Source organism: Polypterus senegalus, chromosome 4 (assembly GCF_016835505.1).
Source record: "Polypterus senegalus isolate Bchr_013 chromosome 4, ASM1683550v1, whole genome shotgun sequence".
NCBI classification, from domain to species: Eukaryota; Metazoa; Chordata; class Cladistia; order Polypteriformes; family Polypteridae; genus Polypterus; species Polypterus senegalus.
Window position 1 is genome coordinate 53,380,215 of NC_053157.1, and position 14,648 is coordinate 53,394,862.

Here is a 14,648-nt window from a genome sequence, read left to right on the forward strand (position 1 = left end):
GAGAACAGAAGTAATTGAGATCTATCAGTCTGGTAAAGGTTATAAAGCCATTTCTAAAGCTTTGGGACTCCAGCGAACCACAGTGAGAGCCATTATCCACAAATGGCAAAACATGGAACAGTGGTGAACCTTCCCAGGAGTGGCCGGCCGACCAAAATTACCCCAAGAGCGCCGAGACGACTCATCCGAGAGGTCACAAAAGACCCCAGGACAATGTCTAAAGAACTGCAGGCCTCACTTGCCTCAAATAAGGTCAGTGTTCACGACTCCACCATAAGAAAGAGACTGGGCAAAAACGGCCTGCATGGCAGATTTCCAAGAAGCAAACCACTGTTAAGCAAAAAGAACATTAGGGCTCGTCTCAATTTTGCTAAGAAACATCTATCTCAATGATTGCCAAGACTTTTGGGAAAAAACCTTGTGGACTGATGAGACAAAAGTTGAACTTTTTGGAAGGCAAATGTCCCGTACATCTGGCGTAAAAGGAACACAGCATTTCAGAAAAGAACATCATACCAACAGCAAAATATGGTGGTGGTAGTGTGATGGTCTGGGGTTGTTTTGCTGCTTCAGGACCTGGAAGGCTTGCTGTGATAGATGGAACCATGAAATCTACTGTCTACCAAAAAATCCTGAAGGAGAATGTCCGGCCATCTGTTCGTCAACTCAAGCTGAAGCGATCTTGGGTGCTGCAACAGGACAATGACCCAAAACACACCAGCAAATCCACCTCTGAATGGCTGAAGAAAAACAAAATGAAGACTTTGGAGTGGCCTAGTCAAAGTCCTGACCTGAATCCAATTGAGATGCTATGGCATGACCTTAAAAAGGCGGTTCATGCTAGAAAACCCTCAAATAAAGCTGAATTACAACAATTCTGCAAAGATGAGTGGGCCAAAATTCCTCCAGAGCGCTGTAAAAGACTCATTGTAAGTTATCACAAACACTTGATTGCAGTTATTGCTGCTAAGGGTGCCCCAACCAGTTATTAGGTTCAGGTGGCAATTACTTTTTCACACAGGACCATGTAGGTTTGGATTTTTTTTTCCTCCCTAAATAATAAAAACCATCATTTAAAAACTGCATTTTGTGTTTACTTGTGTTATATTTGACTAATGGTTAAATGTGTTTGATGATCAGAAACATTTTGTGTGACAAACATGCAAAAGAATAAGAAATCAGGAAGGGGGCAAATAGTTTTTCACACCACTGTATATACTAGTTTCAGGTTTCATATATATTAAGCATATAATAAAAAAATCCGTAATTACTTTCCATAAAAACATTTAAAATGGTGCAGTGAAGAATTTATCATATTACAAAGCCTTGTGTTAAGAGAAATAACATTTGAAACTTTTTCCTTTAAAGCTATCTTTAAGCCGATTCATTCCTACATGGAATATTACAAGTTTAAAAGACACATGCCAATGAAGTACAAAATGGTAAGCACTGCTAAAAGTAAAGGCCAATATGGTTCAAGTTAAATTACCTCTACCATTTAGGCAAATGGATTACCAAATGGATCTCCAAAAGGATCAGATGTTGAAGACTGCGGAGACTGGGCATTCTGGAATTAAAACAAACAAATAAATACACAAAAACATTGTCCACAAGACACTCGATACTGTAGTGCACATAAGTGAATCCATTGTTTTTGATGGCATTGACTGTTGATTTTACAAAACACACACACTGCATTGAACACTCTTTTGCAAATTCAGCAAATAAAAAGGTAATAAACTCTCTTCATAATGCTACTAAACTGACCTGTCTTCTGCATAGTTGTAGTCCCTCCAGTGTCTGTTATTCATCCAGACAACAACCATTTTCAGTTTCCATGCATTAAATGTGAGCTTGCTTTTTTTACATCTTCAGCGCAGATAATCAACTGTTAGCATACAACTATTAATCACACAGATGAAGGATTCTCAAGCTCTTTATTACTTAGAAAGGGACTAGCAGAGTTTAAACAAAATCCAGTTTAACTCAATAGCACATTTCCCAGTGCACAGAGACACAAAACATGATCAAACTACACAAAACAGATGAAATATTTCACTTACTTAGAGTAGCTAAATCAAATTTTCAGGCAGGTTCTTGCTTTTTCTTAACTGTTCACTCTTGTTATATTATTAAATTCCTCACAAATGTATTTTCTAGTAACTATTATTCCAAAAGACATATGCAGAAAAAGTATTTCTCATTTTGCCTGCCATGAGTCCTGTTAATGTTCACTAGAAGAATATGTTTACAAGTTAGTGTTACTGGCCCGCTAACTATGTTTTATCTTGCAAAACAAAGCTGCCAAATGAAAACAAAAAATCTGTTTTTTATCTTTCTAATGTTCAATGAAGGCACATATATCATTACTGCATCCATTACCTGTCTGTGCCCGTACACAAACTCTTATGCTTATTGCTCCTGTTCACTGGTCTTCTCCTGACACACCAACACACTGCAGTAAGTCTTAAAACACACAAAATGCCATTTATTTCTTACAGTATTTACTATCAGTTAACTCACTTGATGCTAAATCAATGACTAGATAAATCTTACCTTTAGTGATTTTATTCCTCAATTACCATGAATGGAACCTGCTTACCTATGTCTGCTATCTATGCATTCTCTATACATTTTTTGTCAACATTGGTCGTCAATTGCCTGCTGTGTAAACCACCATTACTTGTATGTATGTTCACCTTCAGATTTGTATGCATTTCTTATATATACACTTTCTGCTCCTTGTCTGTCCATTCTTCACACCCTGTGGCTTTCCACAAATGAGAAATCAAAGACAACAGACTGCACGTCTCCATTCACCAATCAACTTTTAGATAACGCACTCTCAAATTTCAAAAATATAAAATGTATACATCCAATACCTGTGGTTTGCCTTTTTCTGGGCACTCATTTCCAGCTTCCTGCTCTTATTCTCCATAATACCGACCCCACCGAAGGAAGTGTTTACCTTTCCTATCCACACTATTAGTTCTTCCACTATTTGGTGATTGTGCCTTTCCACTTTCTAAATCCAGTAAATTAAACTATACTGAGTTAACCACCCATTTGCTCAAAAAAAAATTGCAAAACCTTAATCTCTTTACATTAACAAAAAGACAGTGTAAAATGGCTATTTATATTTCAACCATCCACTTTATTAAATTTCAAGGCCTCAAATGTATTGCAGTTTAATATTTGCAAGAAGGAACCTCAACTTTCCTGTATGTTCAGACTGGTCATATCTTATCAATTCTATGCCTGGAAAACAGCTCCTATTTAGGTGCTGAAAAATCACTCAAGGTAACTTACTAACACGTGCCTTGCAAAGAGGTAAAGAAAACACTTTGCAAAGTAGAAAGTTACAAAGAGAACCAGGAATGTATGCAGAAAAGATGATACAGAGACAAGCTACAAGGAAGGCAAGAGATGGGGAGTACCCAGAAGTAGAAACACACTTACAAATTTGCTTTACAGGAGGTTCCAAAAACCCGTAGATGAATATGAAGTGAAATCAACGATGGTCACATTTGTCAGCTGCTGTATGGTTGAAGTAGCCACATCTTTCAGGCATAGATGACGACAGATTGTTTTTGTAATGTTGTCAGTAAATATTTTCTAATACTTTTTGCACTTGGAGACCTTTTTGGCATGATAAAGGATATCAATAATCTGACTCACTAAGTGACAAATGCTCAGTGTAGTCTTTTTAATTTCTGAACTATCTTGCTGAAATAATTGAGTCTGCAAAGGAATACAAATTTGCCGTTCTGCATTATAAGGCATCGTGGTAGAAGGAATTGTGCACCTACAGCGACGTCCAGGAGCCTGAGAAAACAGAAACTCTTGGTCTAGGCTACTGAGCATAATATATTGTCCCTCTATACCCAATCCTTATTTTAATTATACATTTTAAAGATTTTGGGATGAGGGTCAGAGCAACCCGATTACTACAAGAACCAGTATGAGTACCATAAAGCTGCTCCCTTTTGGAGAATTTAAAAACTGTTTGGTTGCTTTATTAGGTTAACTAACCTTTTTAGCAGGCTTTCCCACCCCTAAATGAGTTGCAAGGCACAATATACACATTTACAATTTATACAGTTTGTGTTTGAGAAACAAAAGTTCCTGAAAAATGTAAACTTTTAATACTTTAAACAAAAGGAGTTGATCTATATGCAAATAAAATTCATTACAATTCACCTTGTACAGCATGATCATATTCTATTTTCCTGTCACAACCCAAAAATATTACCTGCCAGGTTGGCAACTTTAAAAAATGGCCTTAAATGAGTAAGTGGCTTGTGTGAAAGTTCCCTGTGTTGGTCTGAAGTCCCATGCACTGTAAAATATGAAATCTTAGCGAGTTAATTTTTTTTTGTTGTTGTAATCAAGCCATTAAATCTTGTTGTCCTTATTGTTAGATTTGTTAAATTATCAATAAACTTTTACTTAAAATTATTTAGCTTAATTTAAAGAAATCTTCTCATATAAATTTTGCTTACTTCATAGTCTTTTTTAGCTAAATAAAATGGTTGTTTTGCTTTTATTTAGCAAAAAGAAAATCTACCAATGTGGAAAGAAGGATTTCTTGAAATAAGATTAAAAGTAAACATGATTTAATGGTTTTAAATAAAAAAAACTGTTTAGATTTCATTTTTTGCAGCGTTTTGCAGTGTGGTTCATGTCTTTTGACTGATGCTACCTGGGATTATTCCCCTATGGCACTGAGCTGGATTCCAAGAATTTAGAAATAGATAGATGTATGGTATTACCTGATGAGGATGAAGGTGAAGAACAACAGAAGACAAAATAACATTTGATAAGAATGTTTACAAAGTTTTTTTCAACAATAAATTTTGTTCTCAAAATATTCATAAGTGAATGTGTCTTCATTTCTTAATTCACTTGGTACACACATTAACTATATAATTCCATAAAGCTATGATTTTAACAGTTGAAGTCTGGAGGTACATAACTTATTCATTGAATTCAAACACTTTTCATAAATTGTTTTTATCATGAACATCAGTTAATACAAATTTTTTTAGATTTAAAATTGCAGAATATTGTCATACATTTTAAAATATAAAAATTTGTGTTTTGTCCCCTAGAATTTTCAGAAACAGTGATCTTTGATATCAACTTACAATTGATGTTGACTGAGAATTGAAGGGATTTCCCCCAAAAGAATCATCAAAAGTTTTCTGTGTAGGCTTGGATATAGTAGGGGCCGACTGTCGAGGAGTTGGTTTTGGCAAATCTATGAGATAAAGCATAATAAAGGGAAATAGTATTAGGAAAAACTGTATAAATACTATTAAGTGGTTAAGTTTGAAATCCTGACAAACTTATTTAAACCATTAGCAGAAAATTGCTAAACCTCTTACTAGTTTATTGTGTAGTTAACTAGTATACAGTATTGTTAAGAAAAAAAAGAAAAAGGTCAAACTTCCAAAACTATTTAAAAAAAGTGTTGGATAAGTGACAGAAATTAAATTGTTCAGTTTGGGGTCATCCACAAATATATGTCTCCTGTAGTATAAATGCTCATATTCTACTGCTGTGTATTGCTAACTGAGTCTATAAGAAAAAGATACAAAAGTAATGTTTTATAATGAGGACTATATAAGGCTGCACCTTTTATTCTAATTTTGATGAATAAAAACCTCTGATCTTATTCACACACAATATGGACCACAACAAAAGAAGAAACCCCATTAAAAAAATAAATAATAAAAGTGGAAATGAAACTTGTAAAATATTTGAGAAAAATACAACTTTAAATAGCTGTTTATTAATTACCAAAAATAGCTGAGTACTTCAAAAGTTTATACCAAATTTCATCAATTTACTACCTTAATAATAATGCCCTCAAATGGTAAGCTTAAAAAAAAGTTCAAGTTTAAAAAATGTTCTTATTCTGTCACCTAATGGCCAAAGCAAGCATTACTGACATTAAAAAAAACACTTCTAATGCACAGTTTACCTCATGTTTGCCTATTTACAACAACTATGACATACAATGGGGTTAACTTGTGCTAAATTACGACTTCATTTTTACAATGTTACTTGGTACAACTATACCAAGCAAAGTTGAAGCTAAAGTATATATTGTGCAGTTAATGTTCTTGGATATTTCTGAACATCAACTGCATATTTCAAAATAGAATTTCACCTCTGGTTTTTCTTCTTAATATGGAGCTCTCACGCTTTTACATTGTCAAGTGATTTTCTCCATTCATTCATTGTCATGGTCAACACACACACATTTAGTTGGTTCCAACCTGGGTGCTTTCGCAGTATATGTAGTTATAACCCAACCTGAAGTGCTACTATGAAAAGGATTCATGACATACATACCAGAACATATATTATAATATATGATTACAATGTCAAAAAAACTGAATTTTAAAGTTTAAAATCCAAAATCTAGAAACACAGTACATAGTACTGAGATTATTTATTTTTTTGCCAAGACATGTTGAATGATAAACATTTAATTTAGTGGTGCCATTTACATTGTATGTGATCATAATATGCTCTTACCATTGATCTTTGATGTAATCTGATCAATGTCAAAGTCATCATAATCTGCTGCTTCCTGGGCAAGACCCACTTTGCTACTAAAATACTGAGAAAAAGCTCCACTGGAATTCAAGCCTGACTGTTGGTCACTCTTTCTTGATGGCACTGCTGGAGGTTTTGCCATTTGGAAGTCTTTGAACATGTCCTTAACATTCTTCTTTTCCTTCTCTCCAAAAGGATCCAAGTCACTGAAAGCACTGTCCTCAACCTTTGGTACTTCTTTTAAAGGTGCCGGCCTAGGGGGGGGCTGGGGTGGTGGACTAGCTTGAGGTATTGATCCAAATGATCCAGGTGTAGCTGTAGTGAACATCTGAGATTGAAAGGGGTTAGCCAAAGGTGTTATTTGTGGCCAGGCTCCAGCTGGTGCTTGCACAGTAGATGGGCCCCAGTTAGGTGGCTGTGCTATTGAAACTGCCCCAAAAGATGCAGGCTGCTGCCATGCACTTGCAGGATGGGCACCATAAATAGGAGACTGGCTAAAAGGTGTGGGATGGTTAGCCCTTATAGGACCTTGTGGTAAGGAATTAGGTGGTGAAAACAAGGAAGGAGACTGCCCCCAAGGTGATGCTGCCGGTGTGAGAGATCCCAGGGATAATGACGCTTTAAAAGAAAAAGAAAAAAAATTATCCAATGTATGGTCATAGCATGCATTGGTAAGGACATATTTACTCATTCTGGTAATAAATTATTTAAATGGTTAACCACTGATTGTTGCAATATGTAAGGATGCAAAAAAAAAAAAAAAACAAAAGTTACTAGAAAACAACATATATATTTTTTATAAAAGCGGGAGTATACAGTTTTAAAAATGCAATTACAAAGTGCTTAAAAAGTACCACATTAAAATAGATGCAGCATTTCAAAAACAGTCATGGCAGTGAGATGGTGAGATTACCACTGAATATGTACCATGTTTGTTTTTATTGGTTAAAAAACCTGTACCTTCCACCAAGTAACTTATCTCGCACAAGACACCTATGCAAAATGAACGTTTAGATAGAATTTCTTTCCCAAATTAGAAGTTGTTACTCCTCTCTGGGGAAGGAATAGGCAATATGGTCAAGTGTTGTTCCTCTATGAAAAATGGCACAAAATTGTGAATTCTTCTCTGTTTATCAGTAATTATTCTGCTATGCCAAAACTTCAATCCAGCTTATAATTTAAAGGACTGATTTTAATTAGTTGTATATTTTAATTAAGAGTTATTTCTTGAAGATGAATACACATGCAATACATGGTACCATTTTATAAAACTGTCAGTTGTCTCTTCCTAGCTATTTGTGACTCATGAGGAACTTCCTTGTGGTAAATAAACTAGAAATTCTTAACAAGCACGTGAAACAAAGAGCAAAAACAAGGTACAAAATGAAGAGACTTTTGCATACTTGGGTCATGCCAGCATAAGTGGGTCAGGAAGCATAAGTCTTCCTGCTTTTCATACACAAGTCATATTAACCAGAGACAGCAGAAACAGCACTAGAATGAAGATCTGATTAAATAAAATTAAGAATGGAGAAGCTACTAGGACAAGGATTGCACAGGTTTTCTGTCAAGCTTGCATGCTTTGTTCTTATTTATCTTTAATATTCCTATCCTAGTTTGTTATTTTATTGAACCACTGCTATAATCAACTTGCTAAACTACCAAACAAACCACATAAATAAAGCATGCCCAAGTATTCCCAATTTCCTTGTGAAGATTTTTGTTCACTTATGTACCGTATTTTGAATCAGCTTTATTATCGCGGACCTCCAGAATGTTAATTGTGAGCCAACTTCATCCTTGATTAAGGTGTGTATGAAGAGAATTTGGTGCGGTTATGTGTGTGTGAAACTTCATTAAAATAGGTTTGTTGTTAAACTCACTTTTAGTGGTCACTGGGGCTGTGCTCCCCCAAGCCAACAACCCCCCAAAGCTTCCCACCTCATTTTAAGGACCTTTCAGAGCTGGATGGTTACTCTGGTATCTCTGAGATAAGTAATGATGAGGAACTCTACTGAGTCACCTGAAAACCAGTTCTCAAAAACACAGCAAGATTGAGTCCCCAAAATTAATAGAAGGGGCAGGAGTTTTGTCGGTAAGGTTACAGGTCATGATGCAGGTTTATTTAGTGACAGAGTCTTGTAAGGTGTATTCTAGTTGCACAGCTAGGAGAACTTCCTTGACGGGTTGATTGGCTCTTGGCCAGAGCGGGGGTGGATCCAGTTGTCATTGTCCATGTTACATAATTAAATAAAATGTTAAATAAATATATTGAACAGCAGACTGTCAATTCTGAAGTTCTGACTCAGCCAAGTTGCAGTCCAAAACAGACAGAGGAGATTAGAATATAACCATTACTTCATAAAAGTCCCCATTATAAAATTACCTTTATGAATTTTTATTATCTGGTTTCATCTTGTAATTTTTCACCACATTTTTTTCTGATAACTTCAGCCTTGTCATCTGTTTTATTTTACTATTATGCGAGTACTGTTTTTTCTATGTTAGTGTATTTTGTTATTACTAGTCTGTATAGTACCAATCTCTGGTGAATTGGCTAAGTTGTTACTATTATTACAAACAGTAAATCGTCTGATTCACTTACCTATGCCTGGCACAGGAGAAGTTGTACTTTGTGGGTTGTTAAAGAGGGCCAAGGGATTTGATTGTGGTGTTATGGCTTGGAGATCTGGCTGCGACACAGCAGGTGACTGCGTTTGGTTACCTGGTGCAAACAGGTCTTCCCCAAAAATGTCATTTGCAGGAGACTGTTTTTAAAACAAAAAAACTGTCTAAGTCACTGACAAAATCAATTTTCAACATTACCTTTAAAATTATGCAAAAAAGAAAAAATCCACTTAAAATCAAGGAAGCCATAGAACCCACATTACCAATAACTTCCTTCTCTTTTCATTACACATGAATATTAGTCTTCCTTTCTTAAACCTTGGGCACTTCACTGCACATTACATTGAAATTGCACCAGAAAATGTATATTAAACTGTTTTCAATACTAAACTACATAGTATTAATTATTTACTAGTTTAGTGTCATCTGCCTTATATTAGAGGCAACAGCTTTGTAATGGGTGAAAATTTCAGTTAGGTAAAGAGTGCATTTTTTTCCATAATGAACTTACCAGTACTGAGCATCAATGTTGCATTTAGAGATTTCAGAAAAAGAAAGATGTTAAAAACATAATTATCATGAAAATAAATGATGACCATATACAATGTTTTTCAGTTGTCCTAACCAACACAATGTTAACACATTATAAACAGGCTTTCACCTTAACACTCCTTCTGCCTCGTCCAGGTTTGGTATTTTGCGGTGGAGGGCTAATAATCACAGATTCAGCAGGTGAAGACTTTGAAGTATCCATCTTGTTCTGGGAATGCTCCTTTACACCATTCTGTATAGGTGGTGTCTGACTAGATATTTCCACAAATGGGTTTTGGATAGAAATTTTTGTCAAAACTGTTTGCTCTTGTTCAGATACATCACTTGGAGTCCAAGGGGTCAGTTCAATAACCTTATTTTCTGTGGGCCACTGCCCATTTTTTAATGTATGCATAACAGTTCTGTTTGAAAGCTGATCAAACTGTTGATCAAAATAGTCAGTACTGCCATTCTGAACACCATTTATCTTTGGACCATTGACAGAATTCTCTTTGTTCTGATTGGAAGACTTTAGTGAAATTACCAAGTCAGAGTAGGTGGATAGATCATTGCGAGAGAATGGATCATCTCTGAAAGGATCAGAAATTGGAGCAGGAAAAAAGCCGAGTTCAGAAGTAAAAGGATTCTCAGGTGGCACATTGGTCTGAGGCATGGGACAAACAAGAGGAGGACAGGAAGAGATGGAAACCTTTGAAAAAGGGTTTCCTTTCAAACAGTTCTGATTGCTGTCAATTTCAGTGGAAAGATCCAATAATAAGATGTCTTTACTTTCCTAATCATCAGAAGATAAAAAGATCATATTTGTGAAAGCAGTCTTAAATTTTGTTCATGCAATATTAAACATGATTCAATATTGTGAAACAAAAAGAGATACAAATTTTCATCCTGAACAGACTAAAAAGAACAGCAACATTAACTTTTCCTCTAAACCCTATTGCACAATAATCTACAACAAAATTATAAAGGTCACATAAAATAAACTAAAAACATTATATACAAAAAATAAATAAATAAATAAAACACAAATCAATGTTTGGATTACAGGGAAGTAAACCAAGTGAAACAATAAATGATTATCATCCCAAAAGACACCCAAGTGACCCTTTGGGATGACTTTTCCAATTTTCAAATGACTACTTTTCTCTTTTAATGAAAATATAATCTGGGTATACATTTTTTCCAGGAAGGAGCCTTTAGTCACTGTGCAACAAGCATTTTATATGACATATTTAAGGGTCACATGAATCGCATGGGTAGCACATGACTTAAAAATCATCATAGGACTCTGAATAGCTCTAAATATTATTGCATGTCTACAACTCACTCTATCAAGGGTTTCCAGTTAATATATAATATTTATATATTATATAATTTATACCATATCCTGGGTGTGCCATCTTATTTTATGGAGGCATTAAATATTTACATGTTGATTTACGTACTGATATTTGTGCTAGCCACTTGTAAAATTTATTTTACAAAAACTCAGAAGTAAGCGCCTGACAAAAATCTTCCTGTGTGTATCTCTTTCTCTCTCACTGAGGATCCAGTGAAACCACATAGATTGAATGACAGAGGAAGGGAAGGTGATTAAAATAAAGTTTTAACTTGTTCACCCACTGAACTTTTCGCCAAAGGAAAGTTTTAAGGTTTAAAATAAACAGCCAGCATCAGGATTTTTTTTCATCATTTCACAACTAAATATAAATAAGAAATTTGTAGAAGAAATTTAAATGCATGCCACAAGCAATGATTTTATGTACCACAACAAACAATACTATTGCTTATCAGCCCAGGTTAACATGTAAACACACCCATTTTCATATTCAAGTTCAAATTTTAGCACTTAGCAAAGTGAACTGTGTCCATATTTTGCACCCACTTATCCAGGTTTTGATTTTTTTCCCCCTGACATTTAACACTTTAAGAATATGTAGAAAACAACTTATTAAACTGAAGACTCAACAAGACTGAGTAAGGAAAATGCTTGGCTACATGAGACTTTCAACAATAAAATAAGTATTTTGGTGTCTGAAGACAAAACTGTTTAAAAGGACAGTTACATTAAAACAATACTGCAACTAAATGTAAACTCTGCTCAGGCAATACTGACCGATGGAGAGTGTAAATCGGGAGGAGTGGACATGTCTCCAAAAAGATCCAATTGTTCAACACCCTGTAAACAACAATCATCATTAAGTACTTAAAAACAGGCACTGTAAAGATACAGAAACTAAAAAACTATATTAAGACTATTTCAAAATCCAAAATTGTTTTGAAACTTATATTTGAAATTCTATGTTTATCCAAGTACTTTTTAGCCATTTTACGGATAACACATTAATGTTTCAACATTCCTAAAATTATATCATGGCATGAAATGTTTATATACAATACCAAGTCTTTTGCTAAACTGCATAACTAAAAGGTGTGAGCAGTGAATGAAATGTATAATGTACATTCAAGGGATGCCTGCCTTACTATTAAGGTAAAGTGAAATGAAAAGAAAAAAAAAAAAAAGTTTTTTTTGTGCTTGAAAAGCTGTACTGCTAGGTGAATACCGAATATAGTAATTTTGATTAAAATAAAATTCAGAATCTAAATGGATTAATCTAGGACAATGACATTCTTTGAAACACCATTCAGTGTGATTTTGAACACCTTTCGTTACTCTCCTGCTGGAACCTGAATGTTGTTTAATTTTTTAATATCATACACCACATAAGGGGACTTCTCTGAACTTTGATGCAACCCTTTTGTAGATACTTTTCACCATGAATCAGAAGCACACACAACATACTTTACCATCCATGCTATAATCTGTTGGAGATGTCTATTACTAGACTTGTCTCAGTACTGAAGCCAAAATGGTCAGTTTCTGCTATCATTAAAACTAAAATAGCTTTAATTTCTTCACTCTTCTAAGAAGCAGTTTTATGCAGCTCCCCTTTATAATAATAATAAAAAAACAAAAACAAACAAACAAAAAAAAACTTTCCACAATACTCTTGGTCTGTAGGGTTAGAACACTTCCTTTCTAAATACAGAGTTTTGGATGAAAGAATTCAAACACAGATGATGAGCTTTCTGTTTTTGTGTAAATGTCAAATCTAAGAAACTGTAATGCATATATAAAGGTGCATGGGTCACAAATCATTAGACAGCTTACTATATATTTTCCAACATGACCAATTTAATGTGCGAGTATAGAACACCTCTTATAAAAACTTGGAATATTCTGCCTTCAAAATCAATGAAGCATTATGTACTATAAATACTACGCAATTGAAGCTAATCCAGTATGATTTTGACAGAGACATCCTCCAAATGTCTTGCCACATAAGTGCACTACAACATGGTAGAAAATACCTTTCGTTTGCCATAATAAAATACGTAAAGTTATAAACAGGTGTTAGGTCACATAAGCCAAATGCTACAAACAAACTAATACAATAACATCCTCTCCAACATACTTAAATGGAGACCAACCACTTACCTCTAAACCATTTCTCATTATGAGTGACTCTATTCTTTTCCTGTTATGGCTTATAAGGATGAGGCCCCGCCCCATTTGCAAATGAGGCTTAACGCCTCTTTCCTGCCTGTCAATTCACAGTGAGCATAATGGAATGGAGACTTACAGAAACTGTAAACACTCATGTTAGTTGAAATGCAAGGCTTGGGGCATCAGTCTTCTTAGCAAGGCAATAGCAGGTAAAAAAATACAAGATGATTACACTACACATGCCACATGCCAGTTTCTACTTAGTCAGAAACTAAAGAATGCCTTTTTGAAAACACATACATATCTCACACAGTAATCTGTCAGAGTGCCATACTCTGGGACTCGGCTCAATGTAGAGTAGTCTTAAATAAAGCCAATACATTAAGCTTTCAGATAGAGCACTGAATACTTGGTAAATAACTAGAAAATGCCTAAAACAATGACATGATAAATAACTAAATACAATCTTAAATGCTGATAAATGTTTTCATGGTGGCATCATAAAAATGCACTGGTTTTTTCCCCAACCACCTCAGTTCTAGGTTAATATGAATGCCATAATATTTACTGAGAAGTACCTCATGCTTTACAGATGCACCACAGGGAATTATTAATAAAACTGCATATAAAAGGCACATATTATGAAAATGTACTGACTTTTCAAAAAAGAAAATATTTCATACTAGGAAATGGCACAAAGTGGACTGGTGACACTTTCAAACACCGCCTCCTATTCTTTACAGAATAGGTGATATGCCATAGCAAACTGCACTGTGGTACATGGATGACATCTTTAGAGGACTGCACTGGTTTGTTTACAACAGCAAGTAAGTTGTAGTGACATACTGCAAGAAACCCTTATACAGACAAAGAAAGGGAGAAAAGCAACGCACACCAAACTGAACTGAGACACATACCAACGCTATTCAAACAAGTTGAGTTTAATAAATAGTACAGATCCATATGACTTGCCAGCCAATTCAATTTATCTCTTTCAATTTAAAAGACTAAGCATTTTAACTTATGCCTTATGAATTAGAGGGTGGAAAAAATTTCACTCTGCTTTCTATAATTCGGCTAAAGTTTCTACCCAAAATATTCATTTCAGTGCATCACTAGCACAAACAGTTCAAACTAGCATGTAGCGCCCAAATTTTTTAAATTTATATTAAAATATTTTTGAATACATAGTGTGTTTAAAAAAATTATATAAATTAAAGCACACATACATAAGCCCATAAGTACCCAGCGTTTCCTGGATATATTTTTTATAAGGGTTTAAGGAAGGAATGCAAATATTGATGTGTTTACCATTTTGTCATTGTTCCATCTTTCACCTGGACTACATCTCTGCTTTGATGGGTCAAGAATGTGGTCTTTCTGTGGAAACTCTTTG

General features: G+C 34.8%; 1 protein-coding gene across 4 annotated transcripts in view; it reads right to left on the bottom strand.

Moving 5' to 3' along the window:
• LOC120527343 (disabled homolog 2-like) overlaps nucleotides 1–14,648 on the bottom strand; it is a 118,167-nt gene that overhangs the window by 2,727 nt on the left and 100,792 nt on the right. For 3 of the 4 annotated variants that reach the window (XM_039750634.1, XM_039750635.1, XM_039750637.1), the window contains 6 exons: nucleotides 11,861–11,923; nucleotides 9,857–10,519; nucleotides 9,173–9,335; nucleotides 6,547–7,185; nucleotides 5,148–5,260; nucleotides 1,490–1,567 (listed from right to left, as the gene is read on the bottom strand). In XM_039750634.1, coding sequence (XP_039606568.1) covers nucleotides 1,499–1,567; nucleotides 5,148–5,260; nucleotides 6,547–7,185; nucleotides 9,173–9,335; nucleotides 9,857–10,519; nucleotides 11,861–11,923 — 1,710 coding nt within the window. In that variant the 3' untranslated portion in view covers nucleotides 1,490–1,498. The remainder of the gene's footprint in view (nucleotides 1–1,489; nucleotides 1,568–5,147; nucleotides 5,261–6,546; nucleotides 7,186–9,172; nucleotides 9,336–9,856; nucleotides 10,520–11,860; nucleotides 11,924–14,648) is intronic. The other variant, XM_039750638.1, reaches the window with a different exon arrangement.